Consider the following 20,942-nt stretch of genomic DNA (forward strand, 5'->3'; position numbering starts at 1 on the left):
AAATAAACAAATCTGAAATTATTTTTCTGAGATCCATTTGCCATGGAAAAGCTCAATAAATATCATTCAAGGAAGGGTGGCGGTTCAGTGAAATGCTTGAGCTTCAAATCTTCTCCATCCCCAAATAATAAAATAATTCATTAGGATCTCTACATTTCTCCAATTTAATTTACAGTCTGCTTTGCAAAAGCCAAAGCAATGACTAGTCTGAGGTGCCAGCGTCCATTCTGAATACGCACTTGAAGGATTCACTCACCAATTAACATTGATTCTTTCTGGCATTCTTTGCTGAGGTGGCAGCGCTGGGTCACACAGGACACGTATCTCTCCAGAACATACCAGCACATTTCATAGTAGAAAGGATAACGGAATTTGGCATGCACCTGAAAGCAAGATTGAGACTGTCAATCCATGTGGAAGGGAGAGAAGTTTGCAGCACAAGGGCCAGTCATCATTCTCATCATGTTATCAAGAGCACAAACGGTATGCAGGAGGGGGAGGGGAAAGAGGGTGGGAGCTGAGTGAGATGTATGCGTTCAGCATACGAAATGAGGAGGCTGCCTGCCTGCTTGCTATGATAGCATCATTCCTTGGTTCACTAATTTGTACCCTCTTGGGTTGGTGGGGGAGGTGGGGAGGGAGTTGTGGTCTTGTGAAATCATGAAACTGATGCATGGCCCCCTAAGGTATTATTTATCTACTGTATAAACATAGGGTGGTCACATACAGATGTTAGTCACTAAAATTCAAGTTAAAATAAATGTGGGTTCTTTTGATTTCCTAAAAATTATTCCATGATTTGTCAAAACAGCATTATTACCTACAAAGAGCCAAGCAGGAAACTCGATCCTTGTCAACTCAATTCTTTACAATACCACCATTTGATTAAACAATGGAACAAAAACAAAATTTTGATTGTTGGTATATCGCATTCAAACATTAAATATAAAAAAAGGCCCCTACATTTGTTCTACTCTTAATATTTTGGTAGTCAATCAACTTTTGCCCTGAATCAAACAGAAAAGTGGGATTCTACCAAAAAATTCTGCCAGGATATCCCCTTCCCTTTATGTCCCAGCCTTGCCATTTTCGTATCAGAAGCTGATTTCTCAGTGCTGTATATCTGTGATATTTATTTCATGTTTAAAAGAAAAAAACTGCTTTTTTTCCCTCTAACAGTTTTCCAAGTAAGGGAGATCTCTGTGCTAAGGAAGACACTGTGGCGCCTCCAATTTGGGAATACGTATGTACATTTGCTGTGTTTAAAAAAAAAAAAAAAAAAAAAAAAATGAATGCCATATACCTTGCATGCACAGGTACTTACACTGAACAGTTCTTACTCCTTGCAGGCATTGAATTTGCATTTTGTGGGCTGGATAAAACCTAGCTTGCATACATTGCAGCAGGATTATGTGAACTGCTCTTAACACGTTCTATGCAGTTTAACTTCTCACCTAACCAACAAGTCTAACACATGTCTGCCCACCTTTAATGAAAACTGCATTGCACCAGAAAGGCTCATTATTACAGGCAGTCCATTTTCTTTAAACGTGGGAGTCTAAATAGAACGACTAAATACAGCATCTGGAAACTCATACTGGCACTTGGCTGTGCAAAACAGACATTTACACACCTGCCTTATGATCAGAGCATCCACCTGTGGGATTCAGATGTTCTGCTAAAATGTCCACATTTGAAAATTGTGCCCAGAGTAGACAGTCAAAAAACCTTGCATCTGCTCCCATTGTAGGGGAAATTGAAACACTAAACAATAAAACAACATGTCATTAAGGAAACTAAGTGCATTGCAAGGTAGAGTATAAGTAATCCAAAGTGTTTACCAGAGCTGAGACCTCAAACTCAGCACAAATGTAGCTGGCAAATCTGAACCCAGATGCTGTCAAATGTTGCTGAGGGTGATGCAACTGATTGCTGCTGCATCGTTCCAAACATTCCCTAAGTTGTGGGTTATACAGCACTGTACTTCTAAAAAACCAAAACCTAGATGCGAGAACAACATTCCCAGGGTGTTACAGTATTGGAGAATCCTTTTTCCTTTTGGTTTGGTTACATGTCAGAAAGAAGAGATCATGTCACTTATCACTATTACAGAACACAAGGGAAATTAGCCATGCTAAAATATATGCTAATAAAGGAACTCAAATTTTTCCAAGAGAGCACTGCAGGAAACAAAATTTGCAAAGAATTGACTTACAAACAGGAAGCCGCCTTCCACCCCTCAGCCTTCAAAAGGTTTTCAGCCACATGCCTGGGAATATTAAAGACATCATTGCTCAACATTTGTTGACAGATTCTGAGCTTCACCAAATTTAGTTGTTACCAATGTTAATTCAATGTGAAAGACAAGGCAGTAATGCATGCAGTGCTCCCATTATGTATATCAATCTTTAATATTCAATTTGAGTTCCTAATTGCCTCACTATCAATGTTCCAACCCACAGCAAATCCCTCCATGCCTCTGTAATTCGCTATTTGCCTGAGATGGCTCTGCTTTATAAACCTTCAAAAGTAAGAGCTACCATATGTAGTAATAGATACTGTACAAAGGTCTATAGTGCCTTTTGCTGTAGAAGCAAATCTAAGATTGACAGTGGTTTAAAAATTTCTTAAATGTGCTTTATGCAAAAGCATAAATGAGTACATCATTTATGACCTTCCTAGATATTTATTAGTTGTAATGGATGCGAATTGTATAACGTACATGCCCATACCTTTTCCTATTGTATATCCATAGGTCAAATGAACTTTAAAAAAAATAATTATGAAGTCAAAAGTTATCTGTGATCCGTTTACAATTTACTATCTAATGTATCTTCTGCCGGGGGACTAAATCCTGCACCAGCAGGGGGATAGACTAGATAATCTAATAGACGTTTTCCAGCTCTAACTTCAATGATTAATAATTTACAATCCACTGAATACATTTTTAATTATTCCTGTACAGTGAGAAAAATTCTCTCTGGAATATGATCGTTTCTGCAGTTCAAAGTGAAATTATTTTAGAGACTTATACAAAAAACAAAAAAACCCAAGCACATGTGAGGCACGTTCTCCCCTAGAACGTATTAGTTTCTTACACTATAGCTATTAAAAAATCATTATGTCTTCTACTTGCATTGAATCATTCTCATCGCAATATTTTTAATACAATTTTTTAAATTAATTTGGGGGGAAATTAATCTATCAATTTTAAATTTAGGTTCCAGAAAACAGAATCAGTAGCAAATACCATCATCTGTGAGTGACCACCTTACGTATATATTTTGAATGCTTGTATCCTCATACAGGTTCAAATACATTAAAGTGACTAAATCTAGATCAGCTAAAAATAGCTTAACATTTCTTCTCCTTCGGTAATACTGAACCCATAACACCCCTAAGCCAAAATGATGAACCTTTGCATCGCAGCCTGCTCCGCAGTTATCCAAGCTGGTCTAGCAGAAAGCTAAACAGCTTGGCCTATTTGCCTAGCTGTTAATTGGCCTCTAGGAAAGGCAGACTGCAAAATGAAAATCTCTACAAACTGCAAGGCTAGAGAATAATTGTTTACCTCAATTGCACGTTAGAAGCTGTTTCCAACAATAGACATGTTTTTTATTACTCCTTAAAAACTATTTTAAATGGCTATAACCCTCTTTAAAAATCTCCCAGGGATATGAGAAATTAAGATAGAATAAGCATGACAAGTGTACAAGCTAGGGGGTTTTATTGGGCTCTAAATCAGCATTACCATTTCAGCCATGTATTATCCTTGTCTTAGCTGCTAAGACAATAACAACTGCACCTAGCATAAAAATGGCTTTGAATACCAGCAATCAAAGATGATTAAGCATTATACAGCAGGTTTAAACACAGTGAAACCTCCATAAAATTGCTCTGTGCAAAATCAAGAGGGGAAACACACCCAGATTACACTTTGATTTGAGTGTGGCAATTACTTTGTGAATCACATCATGTAATTTACTTCTGTGTTACACACAACGGAAAGATCAATACTCAGGAGAAACCCATCTGCAGTCTGTTCACTGGCGAACTCGCTTTCAAGTACATTAAACACGATCTGGCTATACCACTCAGTGAGGATTATTCAAATAAAGAAGAAATTACAATATTTGTTCCACAAAGTAAACTGAATAGTGCATTCTGTTCATTTTGAAAACATTTACTCTTAAGAGAGTCTTGTATAATGATTTCAGGATTTTTTTAATCACCATTTTACAAAAAACATGTATTTTTATTTTCTCTGTCACGTTTTATTGCAGGTCAGTTCATTAGTGTAGGGTTGCATACACATCTTTGTTATTGTAGGGTTACTTGTGAGCATTTGATTATTTGCATGTCTGTTATTGTAGGATTGCTCATGAGTGCTGGACTGAGTATAATACATTATCATCATATAGCTGCATTGAGTGCTGAGTTTGTTGCTGTAGGGTTGCTTGAACTCTGGGCCATTGGCAGACTCTCCCCCTCCCCCCTTTTAAGCACTGAAACATTTATTGGGGGGGGGGGAGGATAAAACATTACATGTACTTCGCAGAAACAATCTTAGATGAAACCTACAAGATTAAAGGTTAAAATGTGGGCTTCCAATCTTGAAAGCGTCCTTTTCCAAACAACAATTTAAGGGAAATTTTCAAAGGTAAAAATGGGAGGTAGGTGTCCCAACTTCTCAGTGCAAGTTAGACACCTAACTGCTCATTGTGACTTGGCCAATGTCTCCCTTAGTGTAATGCTGAGGAACATTTGAAAAGTCAAGAGCCACCCTACCTGCCTAGGAAGGAAGAGCTGATTTTCAGAGGTGCTGAGCATCCGCAGCTCTGATTGAAGTCTATAGGAGCAGTGGGTGCTCAACTCCCTATGAAAATGATGCTCCTACTCTTCTATTGCTGCAGTAATGGAATCTGTCTCTTTTTCATCTTCTCCATGGCTTTCTATGTAATTCATTCACACACTGTTTCTGGTTTACATCTTTCCTCCATAGCCCTCTCTTCTTCCCCTTGTCTCCACTACTGTTGACAGCTCTACTATCCTCATCACCCAGGCTCACAGATTTTCTCCTCTCTCTTACATCCAGGCTCCAATATACCCCTGCCAGTCTTTTTGCTACAATCTCTCTTAAATCCTTCCTTTCTGCTCTACCCCAATGCCATTCTCTAGCCCTTGTTCACCTCTGGCCTGGATTACGACAACCTCCTTCTCTGTTGCTTCCCTGCAATTCATCTTACCTCCCCCTTTGATTTACTCTAAATGCTGTTGCTAAGATCAGCTTCCCCTCCTGGCACTCCCCTATTCAAATCTGTCCACTGCCTTTCGCATCAAGTTCATGCTTCCCGTCAAGGCCACGCAAAATTCCACTCCTGCCTTTGTCTCTGTTCTTGATTCCTCCTACACCCACTCTCACGCCCTTCGTTCTGCCCAGATCTCCCTTTTAACTGCCCCTTTCTGCCATGCCACCTCTCCCGCTGAGAATTCCTTCCTATGTGCCAAATATTCCCTCTCACCATTCAAATCCCTCCAGGAAACCAATACCTTCTATCAATGCTTAGCAATACAAGACCTATCAGCCTTTGTATCCCCTGGAAAGTAATGGAGTAGCATCCTGGTGTCAGAACACCAGAATGAGAGAGGCTGCACTGGAAAAAGGCTTTGCACGCTGGTGAGGAAATGGTGTAGAGTCACTAAGTAAAACGTGCACGATTCAAGCCAAGGCCCTCACCCTGTGTATTGTGTCTCTGTTAGAAGTGTTTAATTTAGACTGAAATCCCTAGGGGAGGGACCATGCCCTCTTGTAGGAATGAACAGCACTGAGAATACTGCTCGTGTTCAATAAATTACAATATTAAATAGACCTTGTCTATATGGGAAAGATAAACTAGTTATCCTGGTATAAATAACACTAACACACAACCTCTCTCTCAGTGTAGACACTTATTCCAGTGTAAGAGTGGCTTGTTTCAGTTCAGCTTAAATCCCTTCCCAAGTGATATAAGCGAAAATGAACAAAGCAAATCTTACACTGGAATGAAAGTGTCCACACACGGGGTTATACAACTATAACTGTATCAAGACTGTATATAAGAACATAAGAACGACCATACTGGAACAGACCAAAGGTCCATCTAGCCCAGTATCCTGTCTTCCGACAGTGACCAATGCCAGGTGCCCCAGAGGGAATGAACAGAACACGTAATCATCAAGTGATCCATCCACTGTCACCCATTCCCAGCTTCTGGCAAACAGAGGTTAGGGACACCATCCCTGCCTATCCTGGCTAATAGCCATTGATGGACCTATCCTCCATTAATTTATCTAGTTCTTTTTTGAACCCTGTTACAGACTTGGCCTTCACAACATCCTTGGGCAAGGAACTTACATAAACTGATGGTTGAATATCTGCATTACAATACTGTGGCAGGCTATCAAAAACAAAACAAAAAACACCACATGGGGCAACTAAAACAGAATGACACTTCTTTGAGATTTTTAAGAGTCTTATTTTATCTAGCTAAAAAATAATTATAGCTATTAAGTAACTGGGATTCTAACCAAAGGTCCAATTCTCACCCTCCAAGCGTAGAACCCACACAGTCACTTACTCCATGATCTGATACCCTTCCCACTATGTGGGTGTTTTGGCCAGATGTGTGGACTCAATGCCCTCTCCCCCACCCCAATCCCCAAAGTTTCCCCTGCACTAGCATGGAGCTGCTGTGGAAGAAAGCTTTCCAGAGTGCAAACAACGAGTAATGTAGTTCCCTTGTGCAGCTTTTGTATGGCTCCCCCATTCCACTCTGGGCAGCAGAACCATGCTAGTTCCATTGGTTCTCTGGTCTCGTTCGCCCACACCAGAAGGGGAAAGTGTACCCTAAAGGGCAATGTATCTCCATGCAAAAGGAAAGACGTTTACACTGGTGGTTCTCAACCAGGAGTCCGGGGCGCCCTGGGGGGCCGCAAGCAGGTTTCGGGGGGCTGCCAAGCAGGGCTGGCATTAGACTTGCTGCCTGGGCCCCAGCAAGTCGAAGCCCCACCGCATGGGGCTGAAACCCAGGGCCCAATGCCCTGCCACCCTGCACTGAAGCTAAAACCTGAGAATTTAGCTTCATAGGGCCCCCTGTGGTATGGGGCCTGGGCAATTGCCCTGCTTGCTACCCCCTAATGATAGTCCTGGCTTTTATATACAGAAAAATAGTTGTTGGAGCACAGGTGGGCCGTGGAATTTTTATAGCGGGGGGGAGGGAGGGAAAGGGCTCCGAAAGAAAAAGGTTGAGAACCCCTGGTTTACACTAGAGGAGGTCAACGGGGACATAAAACCAGACAAGAGACTCAACAGTGACTAGTCAATGGTAACTGGTGGCAAATAGGTGAGCAAATCCCACCAAGAAAAACGGACTTGGAGGGCCTTGTTGCCTGGCATTTACCTTCTTGTTCCAACCACTGTGACATGGAGATACCGCTAGTTCGTGTCTTTCAGAAAGGGACATGAAAAGGATTTTATACATGATACAGTCACAAGGAACTGCACACTTAAAAAGAGAATCAAGCATCCTTACCCTTGTTCTGTCCTCAATTTCATAGACGCGAAGCTGCATGGGAACATTAAAGCTATGCAGGATATTTCCACCAAACACCAGAGAATCTACTGGAGTATAAACTGCATGTATCCATCCTAAAGAGGAAAAGCAAAGAACTGAGAATGCCTCATGCTATGTAGGATCACAAAGGATTTTACAATCAATCACAAATTCTCATAGACCACCAGGAGGAATACAAATATTATTAGTCCCATTCTACAGACAGAGAAACTGAGGCACTGAGAGGTTAAATGACTTGCTCAAGGTCACACTTCAAGACTGTTGTAATAGCAAGAAAGTGTTTGTATGTGTGTGTACAATGATAGCTCTAGAGACTGAATTGCTCTATTTAGCCACAGAACAGCTACAACATGGGTGGAGGCTAAGCAAGCTTCCCTTACGCTGCTGCACCAACATGAGTCAACCACAACCCACAGATGAGAAGGAAGTTCACTCTCCATGGCCCGTTCGGCTCTTAGTCTCTCTTCTGACATCACCAAACAGGGGCACAAATCATGTTAACAGTGGTGGCAGGTCTGTGATGTGCAGATGGATTGAGACACACCAAACTTGTATCACACAAGGCCCAAACAGCCATCAGACAGTAGCAACTTCAGGTCACTACCAGCCATCCTGTAGAGGTAAAAGCTCCATATCCCATTACCAATTCTTCAAAACAACTGAAAATATTTTTATTTGGCAAGTCCTTAGTGTTTCTCCCACTACGGCTGATGAGATTGCTAACAACCCAATCCTGCAAGGAAAGTTCCGTTAATGGACTCCAAAGGGAGGTGAGGATGCTCACCACCCATGGATCAAGCCATAGCAGTTCAGGCAGCTGGCTTCTCTGTGTTCCTTCCTCTGCACTATTTGCCTGTCACGTGATTAGCTGACGCATGGGATACCTAGGACTCTAGACTCTGATCTCAGCAGTGACAAAGGAATTGATCTTACTAACGATCTGCGACCCCGGGAGTTTGTAACATTAATTCTTGTTTTAAATCAAAAGCATTTCAATTAATAAACCAGCAAGCAGAGCATAAGGGGTTGTCAATTTCTTCCTAACTGTGCACTGCTTTCCATTAAAGCTGAGGAGGTTTTCATTTGCCTCAGGATCAGTGAGGCAGCAGGAAAATGCAACCTGGGCCTACAGAGTGAACTCTCCAGCCACTAGGCACAAAAGCATTTCCGCTGCTAGAGCTTGCGGACCTGCTGGGTTATGCTTGGGAAGCCCTTGAACCATCATATATGACAGGACATTGGCTCACAGTGCTTTCACTGAGAAGCATTTAGTAGGAGAGGGACAGAGAAAAAACTCAAGTTAAAATTTTCTCCCCAGGAACACAAAGCCCGATTCTTGGTACATTTTTCTGATTTTACGAATCTAATTCCACGTGATGAATCTAATGAAGTGAAAATTACAGGTGCCCAATGGTAATGGCAACTCTGGGTTATTATTGCAGCTTTCTTACAATAGGTATAGTAAATTCCCTCACTGACTCACTCACAATCAACAAGGAAGTTTTAACTTGTCACTCCAAATCAATATAGCTTCTTTCCTTCCTCACAGGGGCAACTACTACAAGAAATCATACCCTAGTCTTGGATATGCATATATAAAAAACTACTGAGTAAGTAGGGTAACCTAGCGATCAGAGCAATAGATTGGGAAACAGGATTCCTGTGTTCTGTTCACTGCTCACCCACGGGCTCTGTCTACACTTGGGAAGTCACCTAACTTCTCTGTGCTTCACTTTCCCCACCTGGAAAAGAGGGTTAACACTTATAAACTGGCTTGGATGAAAGCTACAATTGATACTGCCCATGAAATTTAAAAAACAACAACTGAGTAAAGAAGATTTTGACACCTGTAATGGCCTTTTGGTGGATACATGCAGCAGGACTATAAAGCCTCTTCACAAGCAGATCAGTGCACCATATCACATTAAATATATCAATTAAACATACAAATGTAATTTAAAAACTTGTAAAAATAAATGGCTTTCAAAGAGAGGGAACCTAAATAAAGTTACGGAGCTTGGAGTTAATTGCTTTTACCAGATGATCAAAGATTCACATGTCATAAGGGAAAGGGTTGGAACTGTGTGTAAAAAATTAAGCTGCTACCAGGTCTCAGAGACTGATATGTTGGGTAGAATGGGGTTGCATCTGGCAACTCAGGGTTAACCTACTCTGATGAGGTAGGTATAATTATTTCCATTTTAAGATAGGGAAACTGAGGCTCAAAAAGGTCACAGTGAAGCAGTGTCAGAGATGGGAATAGAACCCATGAATCCTGACTCCCAGTCCTCTGATCTAACCGTTAGGCAACACTCCTCTCCTCCCAATACATCCCAACACACTGAATTGTAAATAATGGATATGATTGCTTTATTAAGGCATTTTATAGTGCTGTCAATTGTTCTAGGTTATTTAAAAAATCTGTTGTCAGAGATTTACGACTCTAATGTAAAAATTCACTGAGCAGAAAAAACTGTTACTAACCTTTCCGTAACTGTTGCTCTTCAAGATGCGCTGCACATGTCCCTTCCACTGTGGGTGTTTGCACGCTCCAGTCCACGGTTGTTGGAGCGTTTTCACCCTCAGCAGCATCCATCGGGGCAGCCTGAGCATGCCTTCTGCGGTCTCATGCATATCACATGAGCATAAAGGGTCACGCCAACCCAGACTCACTCCCCCTCCCCCGAGTTCCTTCCTACTGGAATTACTCCAATAGCAATGGGAAGGAGGGTGCATCGTAGACATGTGCAAAACATCTAGAAGAACAGTAGTTACAGAAAGGTCAGTGATCATTTTTTCTTCTTCGACTGACTGCACATGTCCATTCCACTGTAGGTGACTCACAAGCAATTCTATCTGGAGGCAGTATTGGAATCTATTTGAACAAGGACTGGAAGACCACTTGTCCAATTTTAGCATCGTCTCTTGATTGTTGAGAAATTGCATAGTGTGAGGTAAACATGTGACCATTACCACTTTGCAACTGTCTAATACACATGAGCCAGAAATGCTGCACAGGCCACTTGGGATCTAGATGAATGAACCAATATTCTATCTAACAGCTCCACATTAGCCAAGTGGTAACATAAGCAAATACAACTGGACATCCATGCTGAAATCCTCTGTGTAGAAATCAGGCTGCCCTTCATGCTGTCCACAAATGCAACAACAACTGAAATGAAGATCTGAAAGGTTTAGCCTGTTCCAGATAAAACACTGATGCTCTTCCAACATCTAGATGCAATAGCTCTTCTCCCTTGTTACCATGAGTCTTTGGAAAGAAGGTCGGTAAGTAAATTATGATATGAAAAGAGGAGACCACTTTCGTAAGGAACCTTGGATGGGGACGAAGGTAGACTTTATCTACGTAAAAAAAGGTATACAGAGGATGTGATACTAACGCCCTCAACTCCCCTACTCTCCTGGCCACTGTAATGGCTATTAAAAATGCTACCTTCATTGAAAGGTGTAACAGACAGCAAGTCACTACAGGCTCGAAGGGAGGATCCATCAGCACAGTTAAGACTAAATTCAGGCTCCATGGTGGAATAAGACTCTGTATGTGTGGAAACACCTTGCCCAAGCCCTTTAAAAACCTTACAACCATTGGATTGGAATAAAGGAAGTGCTTATCCCCAGGAGGGTGAAATGCCGACATTCCTGCTAAGTGTACCCTAACTAAACTAATCACTAATCCTTGATGTTTCAGGTACAAACATAGTCCAGCCTTTGCTGAATAGAACCAAGGATGGGGGAGACACCTTTCAGCCTTGACCAGACGGAAAACCTTTTCCACTTAGCAAGGTAAGTTGTCCTCGTTGATGGTTTTCTACTATTCAGCAGTACCTCCTACATCTCTCCGGAGCAGGACTCCTCCACCAATCTTATCCATGAAGTCTCCAGGCCAACTGGTGAAGAGCCTCAAGGTTGAGGTGGAAGAGGTGGCTGCGATTCTGTGAAACTAAGTCTGCGTGAAGCGGGAGCAATAGGGGGACTGATTGATAGGTCTGAGAACTGAGAAAAACAGTGCTTATGAGGCCAAACTGGGGCAATCAGTATAAGATTGGCCTTTTCTGGTTTGGCCTTGCACAGAACTCTGGGCAGAAGAGCTATGCAGGGGAAGAGTGTACAGAGACCCTCCGACTATGGCAATAAAAAAGCGTCCATCAGCAAACCTGGGCTATGACCTGCTCTGGAGCAGCACTGGTGTCATTTTGTGTTGTCCTTTGTGGCAAACAGATCCACTTGGGATGTTCCCCAGAGCTAGAAAATGGACCTTGCTATGTCTGGGCGAAGGGACCACTAATGATGGTTGATAAACAACTTGCTTATGCGATCTGCCAGCGTATCCTGAGCCCCCAGGAGCAGGGCCGCCGTCAGAAGTATAGAGTTACTGATGTAGAAGTCCCAGAGCAAGACTGCTTCCCAACAGAGTAGTGAGGACTGGGCTCCTCCCTGCTTGTTTACATAAAACATGGCTGTTGTATTGTCAGTCAGCATCCTGATGCAAGGAAGGAATGCCATGCAAGCTACACGGACAGTCCGCGGCTTCCTGATGTTTATGTGCAGACTGAAATCTTAGGGAGACTAGAGACTTTGTGTCTGCAGGTGTCCCACGTAAGCACCCCATCCCAGATCCGAGGCATCTGTGACTAAGGTAAGTAAGTATGCCCCACCTCAGCACAACTCCCCTGAATGCACTGTTGGGTCTAACCACCAAATCTAGGGAGGATAAGATGGAATTTTGTACGTGCACTAACATGCCTACGTGGGGCCTTCTTGGAGAATATATATCTGCCACCCAGCCCTGAAGGGATCTGAGGCACTGTCTGGAGTACTGGACCATGTAAGTGCACACAGCCAAGTGCCCCAGAAGTCTTACCATGGAGAGAGGATAAGCCTTCAAGTCCAGAAAGAGGCTTTGCATTGCAAAAAACCTTGTCTATGGCAGCAAGGCCCTGGCCATTGTGGAGTCCAGGACCACTCCAATAAATACTATTTTCAGTATCAGAGACAGGACTGACTTGTCTGTGTTGATTAACAGGCTGAGGATGTTGAAAGTGGACCGGATTATGCAGATTCTGGACACCACCTGCAACCTGGACCAACTTCTTATCAGCCAGTCATCCAGATAAGGGAATACATGGACCCCCCCCATCTCTAGAGGAAAAGCTGCTACCACCACCATACGGTCTGTAAATACAAGAGGGGCAACTGAGAAACCAAAGGGGATGGGCTGTGAACTGATAATGGCAGCTCCAGATGGTGAAACTTAGAAATGTTCTGTGGCCCTGCTGAATTGCCACATGAATGTAGGCATCCTTTAAGTTGAGAGCAGCATACCTGTCCCCAGGAAATAAGGGAAGCTAACATGACCATCCAGAATTATTATTATTATTTTTTTTAAATAACTGCCTTATATCTAAAATAGGCCAGACCCCCTTTTGCCTTCGGGATCAGGAAGTATTGGGAGTAAAACCCCTTTCTCTTGAACAAAGATGGGATCTCCTCTCTAGCGCCTACAAGAAGAAGTGATTGTACCTCTTGCAGTAATGCTTTCTTGTGAGAGCGGTCCCTGAAGAGGGAGGGGGAAAGGGGGCAGAAATAAAAGGAAGCGAATATCCCACTTCCACCATGCTTAAATTCCACCGATCTGTTGTGATGTGGGTCCAAGCAGGATAGAAGCAGGATAAGCAGTTTGCAAAAATTAGAACAGAAAAGGATGGCACTCTCAGAACAGGTAGACTGCTCTTGACCTATCAAACTGAGCTGTTGGAAGAAGCCACCTGCCTCTACAAACACCAGTGGTTGAAGAAACAGAGAAGTGGTGGTAGAGATCACCATTTCTAACCTCTGCTCCTTTTCTTTGGTAGGTCTTGGGTTCAAGAAATAAATCCCTGAAATCACTGACACTGATGATGGCAGAATGCCTTCTGCTGAGGGATTTCAGGCTCACTCTAAAATCCTTGAAACTATGCAGAGTCTCGTCCATCTTTTCTGAAAAGAGCAATGATACCTCAAAGGGTAAGTCCTGCACTAGCTCTAGCACCTCTGGAGGGAGGCCAGAAGAGTCCAGCCAAAATGAGCACCTCATTGTGATGGCAGAGGCCATGCTGTGCTCTGCAGAATCTGCTTCATCAAGACATGCCACCAGAGCTGTTCTGGCAACCATTTTGTCCTCCACTATCACAGTGAGGAACTGAGGCTCCCAGATGAGGTGAAGCAAGTCTCTAAATTTCAAAACCGTATCCCACAGGGTGAAATTGTAGTGTCCCAGCAAAGCTTGTTGGTTCGCAATGTGAAGCACCATCCACCTGTGGAATAAAACTTCCTCACAAATAAGTCTAGTGTCTTGTCCTCTTTATTCTTTGCGGTTGAAGCCCGGGGCCTATGTTGCTCCCATGAGTCCTGTCTTTCCTTTTCCTTGGCAGCTGCCACTACAAGGCAGCATGGAGGAGGGGGATTATATACGTGCTTGAACCCGTGTGAGTGGACATAGCACCTTCTCGCCACATTTTAGCAGCCATCTTAGCAATCAGAAGCAGGGAAGCTGGGCTCTGCCAAAGGATCTTGGTAGGCTCTAAAAAAGCCTAATTTATTGGAAGAGCTATTCTAGTTGGGGCCACAGTAGAATGTCCACCAGCTTGTGGGATTTTTTCTGGACCTCCTCCGGATGAATATCAAGTCATAGCCATCCTCTTTAATAGCATCTGATGAGTCTTAACATTGTCCAGAAGTGGAGAAACAGACTCCGCCACAATTGCCTTATCAGGAGATGAGGAAGAGGATACTAACAATACTGGGGGCTGGTCCAGTTCCTAGCTCTCTTGCAACTGCTGTGTGAGGGATCCCTTGGTGCTGGTCTCAGTACCAACGCTATCATGCTTGTGGCAATGATGCTCCTGATGCTCAGCAGATTGAGCTGGCTGAGATGGCTGCAGAGATTTTGACTGGAGGGGGGGGGAACCTTGTGGGTTCCAAAAAGGCCACTGGTACAGTTGTGGACCCCAGCTATGCATAGCACCAGGGTTCCTCCTGTAAGTTCCCTGCTGGTACTAAGGCGGAAACCAGGCCGGCAAGTGGCATATCCCTCTGATGGGACCAGGTAGTTGGGATACATAGGAACCCACTTCAGAGTCTGATGAGGACAAAGCTTCTAATTGAGATCAAGGCAATGCCATACCCACCAGTGCCAGAGAAGGCGGCTCAGACTCTGAAGAAACGGGAGCCAGGGATATCATCTATGGCTTTCCACTAGACACTACCAGCCTTACTGGCACCCTGACAGCCACATCCAGTGGAGCTGCTTGGTGTGGAGCTGAAAGCACAGGAGGTGGTACCTTGGGCACTGATGACAGGTGAGTCTCTTGAACTGCTAGTGATGGATGAACTGAGAGGTTCAACAGCTCTCCCACAGCCTCAGATGCCTCAGGAGTAGATGGTACCAGGAAGACAATCTGCAATATCATGGCACAAGGAGACGCCAATGAAGGTGTGTCAGGAGCTGGTCTCGACAGGCCCACAATGGGTTCTGGAGTTAATGAACTCCCATGTTTAGAGGTGTGCTATGGGAAGTGCTTACTCTCTGAACACCCTCCCAAGTCTTTAGCAGAGCTCATCCTCTGATTCCTTTCACAACCTTGGTACTGAGTCCAATTTCTGATCTCTCCTCTTCGGTACTGCTGATCTGCCTCTCCATACCAGTTGTGCTACTGATCAACGCCAAGATGCTTGGTACCCAGACCAAAGTAGAGGGCTCACATGGAGGCTGTAATGCCAATATTAGCAGATATTTTAACCTGCTGCCCTGTCTTTTTTCAAATGGGGCTGAAAGCCCTTACAAATGCCACACATGTTGCTCCCGTGAGCCTCCCACAAGCGCTTAAGGCAGCTGGGGTTAGGGTCATTATTCAGCATAACCTTGTCAGAGAGCATGCCATACGTCCAGTACCAGGGCTGGTACCCAAACTGGGTGCAGGAACCACACAAAGAACAAAAACAAAAAAAATGTCTACGAAGTAACTAACTACTAAACTACAATAACTATACACGTGTACTATTTACAGGTATAGAAAAAAGACTCGCAAAAGCAAGGACAGGGAGCTCCAACAATCATCATAGGCGGTAGGAAAGAGCTGAGAGGGGTCTAGGGCAGCTCAGCCCTTTATGCCTGAGCAATGTGCACAAGTCAGCAGAGGGTGCTGAGGCTGCCCTGATGGGTACAGCTAAGGATAAAAACTCTCCAACAATTGTACACTGGAGCACACAAGCACCTACACTCAAAGAAGAACTTGACTTTAGAGGCAACAGCAAGCGGAGATGGAGGGAGAAAGAACCTATTGCTTTTGGTTCTTTCGTTTTATAGGGAGTGCAAAAAAATATCAACACAGGAGTTAGACTTTTGATATTGTATGGTGGAATTAAAAAATATATTTTAAAGTGGCCTAGGTTGCTCAAATTATGTTCTCTCAGGGGAAATCCATACTTGAGCTATCGCTTTCGTTATTTCTTCCCCCATGGATTTTAGTCTCAACGTATCTCCCCAGACCTCTCAGTCTCAGCCTCACAAGCCCCAGTAGATATTAAGGGCTCTTGTGTTAATGATCCCCAAACTCACTAGTAGTCGACCCTGATGTGATTAGGTAACAGCTCCAGAGGAACAGTCACTGACCATCAGGTCAATGCTCCAGTGAACAGTGCCTCAGGCACAATAAATCCTTAACAGAAATATTACTGACAAGGAAGTAAATAATGCCCATTTTTGAGCCTGTCATTGCGAAAGAGCCAGTAAAGAGGGCAACAGAGAATCTGGGGAACAATTTTCAGAGGCAGCTTCTACTTTTGTGGGTAATATGCTTAAGCCCACAAATCAAGTAGTTACTTATCTTACTATAGTATCTGTGCCTGTAGTTGTTAGAAACAAAACTGGTCCTGCTAAGGCCATCTCAGAATATCTGGGCCCAAAACTCTGAGGCCAGGCTGAAAATCGGGCCCTTTAAATACACATTTTTTATAAAACAAATAAGAAATGACAGTAGTGCTGTTAACAGACTCGTACCCAGTAAGGAGACATTGAAATACAGTGAAACCCTGCTATAACGCGATGATTGGAGTCCAAAAAATTCAATCGCGATAAATGCGCGGTCGTGGTATAGCGGGGTTACAAAAATTTACCATTTCAAGCCAGTCAGTTTCAAGCCGGTCAATTTCTCTTGGGCAGAAAAGGACTTGCATTTGCGAACTGCCCATAACAGTAACTGAAAGGGTGCAGGTCCAGCAGCGGGGGCTCTCAGCCATGCAGCGAGAGAGGGAAACACTTGGGGAGAGCAGGGGAGACGTGCAAGGGGCAGAGGAAGAGCGAGGAGCAGCTGGGGAGGAGAATGGCTCCAGCCGCTTTTTTTTTTTTTTTTTTGGGTGCTTCAGCAGCGCTCCGGCCGCTTTTTGCTTGGGGCGGCCGGAGCCACCTTATGATCGCATTATATCCGAATTCGCGTTATCGCGGTGCGCGTTATAGCGGGGTTTCACTGTAACAGCATTAAACCCACTAAAGTCAGAAAAAACCTCATAGGGCAGGCTACACTCAGATCTGCTGACAACGCACAACAGAACTGTAGGGGCAGAATGTCCTTCAGGCACATTACAGGGGGTGCAGACGGGCAATGCAGCCACTGGAGACCAGAAAGTCAACCAGAACTCTTTCTGTGGGCTCCCAGGCAGTGCAAATCAGTGCAGCAGCTTCACCTTTCTTGGAAAGCACACAGTACATTCTTCTCTCTGCACTCAGCTATCTCTGCTGGCTGGTAAGGAAGGGGACCAAACCCAGGTCCATGCTCTCCTTTTGGACTTCCTAGCCCTTTTACACAATTAACACTCACAGGAGACCTAAGAGGAAGCAGGGACTATGCTCCCCCACTGGATTCAAGCCAGCACCTGCAAAGGAAGCAAGAAAGAGAAGATGCTTGTGCTCTCCTTTTCTTTGTGCACCCATGCGGGGTCCAGCAGAATCTGACTCCAATGTTGTACAACCACTTTCAGACACACTGTATCCTAAAATACTTCAGGCCTGCTTGATGAATGCAGTTACAGAGTTGATAATAGCACAGAAAGAGACAGACATTAGGAAGTGTATAAAGGGAGAAGAGACGTTTACAGATGAGATCAGAAATAAGATGGAAAGTTGACAAATTAGCATGACACAAGAAGTCTGGTCCAGAAGGTTAGAAGTTCCAAAGTGAAGACTCCTGCACTAACACTAACCAGATGGGGTGTAGGGGAAAGAGAGACGAGGCCAGTGCTAGGAGAGTGGAAGGGGTGAAGAGGGGAGTACAGAGAGACAAGCTGTAAGTAGGAAACACCTTTTACATGTCCTGATTGTAATACTGGGGGAAACAAGCTCAAGGAACGTACAAGCTCAGCTGCTACATTTGATTCATTCCCACAGCTCAGACATCAGCAAGTTATGAAACAACTAGATAACTGTTTGCAAACAAGAACATGAAGTGGCTTTCTGAGCTTCCCAATTCCAATGTGCAGCATCCACACAAGTGGGTTTTTAAAAAGGAAGAGGGTTTTCCTGAGTAGGTGAACAAAATGGAGCTACAAAGGTAACTGAGGTCATAATCTGAAGGCACTGGCATTCCCTCATTATCATCATGTATGTAATAATACACTACATTTATCTCTCAGTCCTGCTATAATAGGTCACCAGTACTATCTACTGGATGGAATATCAGATCTGTTTGCATGTATGATCATGTCATCCCCTAGTGGATGCAATGTCAGACATGCTCATGCAGGTTTGAATTTTTTGACTTGTAATGGCTAAATACTGCTATGCAAGCTACAGTAGACATCCCTTTAGTGTGTCTGTAATCAATTTCCCCCCCAGATCCTATAGCGGACATAAGCCCTGATATTACTGCACAAGCATGAATCTTTCATGGGTTATTGCTAGTTGTAAGATATTATCTGCCCCTCAGTAATAAGCTCATAAAAGCAAAGCACACCAAAAAAACTTAGCAAAGTTCATTCCATCTTTGATGCTAAAATAGCATGGGACTAATATTAGAACAAAGGGATTAAGGCCTGAAAAAAATCAAAAGCAGGGGGAATAGCACATTTTTGGTTGAAAGACGAAAACAAAAACACCTACTATTACCTGAGACTGAAATTAGATTTCTGTGTGAGAGAGACTGCAGGGCTCCAGGGACTGGTAATGGATGAAAACCTTTTCCCTGTAGGTCATTCATTCCAACCTGGCCCCTGTTGGTAGTGGTACTATTTGATAGCTATTTGATGAGATTCAGTCTAATTTCTAATGGACAGAAATTGAAAAAGCAGCACCAGGCGTTGGCAGTCACAGAAAAGGGATGAAAATCTGAATGAAAATGGAACCTGATCTACCCTCTAATTCCTCTGGAGACAGTTCCTATAGCTCAGAGTTGAGGCAAATTGTCAGGGTACAGCAGGGAAATCCTACACTGCCACTACTTGTGCCATTCTTTTCTGTAGGCAGAGGACTTCAGACTCCAGGCCTGTAAACCCAGCACCTTTCACCAGCAACAAAGAGAAGAGGTTGGAATTAAAAAGTACAAACAGTTTATTCACCTTTTGTAACCCCAATTATCAAGCAGCAACAACAGAAAAGCCCACTAGGCTGGGTGTTCCTAAAGTTGATCTTTATTATTTCAGTTCTTGGGGATTAATGAACACTTGCTCTTTCCCCCAACACTCCCTCCTTTGTAGAGTCCACAGTCAATACAGTGATGGCATTTTAGTCAGGAAGTTCAGAGCTAACCTTATCTAGTTCACAATTACAGATCACTCTATTGCTCCTACCATACACTCGATTATTTAGCTGTTATCACCTTAGGTAAACCTGGAAGGTAAAATTAACAACAAATGCCTTTCTGAAGGGTTTAAAAAAGATAATGAGATTCTATCTTCTGAAGTTCTATAAAACAGCCATTATTAAACATTCCAAACTTGTTACTAGATTTTGGGGGCTTGCAAATTCCTACTGTATCTTTAATCAACTAATAAAGGGCATTTAACTTATAAAGCTAAGGAGTAGACTATAGGCTCCAAGCCAGAGCACTGATGCATCTGTTTCCTTTAGCAACTGAACAATTGTTTGCTATATTGTAAAGAAAATATACTGTTCTTTTCCTATAGTTCTGCAGAACTTTGGGTAGAAAACATCTAATAAATACGTCTCAAAAATAAAGGCCAAAAGGGCTGACTGTCTAGTGAGATAATCAACCAATGGGTATTATCAGGAAGGTGGGACATCAGAGAGGAGTGGTTAGGTCATGATAGTGCCCCATAGCCCAAAATACCTGCAATGAGTCTTTCTTATGTTTGACAAGTAAAAAAAATAACTTTGTCCCCAATAACATCACAGATAGTTTAGCAACTGTAAGCCTTACATCATTTAAATTCTGCCTTCAGCAAATTGAACAGTTAACCACTAATATATTGCCCTTCAAGACCATCCAAAAGATCTCAAAGCCCCTTACAAATATTAATTGAATCTCAGAACAACTCTCTCAGCTGGGAAATAAAGGCACAAAAAAAGCTACATAACTTGCCTAAGATCTCTAGCGAGTCCATGGACAATCTGACAGAGATCATTTTTTTCTATTTCATGGCTATGATGCAGGCTGAGAGGCATCATCATCATCTTAAGGCTTTTCCTCCCCCATATAATCTTTGTAGAGTTTAGAGTAGCAAAAATGTTCAGTGTGGTGAGCAGCCTTGTGATTGCCTCCAAATGGAAATAGAATGAACTCTCTCTCGTTATGAAGAATTTCCCATTACTTTAAAGATAAGATCAATCAGATATGTGGCAGTTTGTGGACTCAATATCAAAGCAAGACCCACGAAACATACCCTCTTACCTGGCTAAATTTCATCCAATCTAGCTGATGGAGGTTCAGGGTGTGCTGGCGCCTTAGCCACATGCAAGACAGAACATTGTCCCTTATGGCTATTAAAAGCCAGTGGGGTGACACTAGGGCCATTATTAATGGAAATTATGACTGCCTTCTTCCATGAGGGCAAGTTGCCGACCATCCTAAAGCAAGTGGTGGCTAGGCCTCTACAGAAGAAACCATCTCTTGATGGTGGCAGTCACACCAATCTTGAACCTTCCATTTTGGGAGAAGGTTATTGACAAACCAACTCCAGCTTCACCTAGATTTCTCTATTGTCCTGGAACCCTATCAATCTAGCTTTAGACCTGGGACTGCAGAGACTGAACTATTTCTTTGGTTATTATTATCTGTTAAATACTGACAGTGGACTGATTATCTCCATTTTATTAATGGA

At 43.2% G+C, this 20,942-nt stretch overlaps 1 protein-coding gene across 1 annotated transcript in view; it reads right to left on the reverse strand.

The window, feature by feature from the left end:
• KDM2B (lysine demethylase 2B) overlaps window positions 1-20,942 on the reverse strand; it is a 170,767-nt gene that overhangs the window by 81,622 nt on the left and 68,203 nt on the right. The window contains exons 9-10 of the mRNA XM_065418043.1: window positions 7,572-7,687; window positions 257-383 (exon numbers count right to left, since the gene is read on the reverse strand). Of these exons, the coding sequence (XP_065274115.1) occupies window positions 257-383; window positions 7,572-7,687 (243 nt within the window). The remainder of the gene's footprint in view (window positions 1-256; window positions 384-7,571; window positions 7,688-20,942) is intronic.

Source organism: Emys orbicularis, chromosome 16 (genome assembly GCF_028017835.1).
Source record: "Emys orbicularis isolate rEmyOrb1 chromosome 16, rEmyOrb1.hap1, whole genome shotgun sequence".
NCBI classification, from domain to species: domain Eukaryota; kingdom Metazoa; phylum Chordata; order Testudines; family Emydidae; genus Emys; species Emys orbicularis.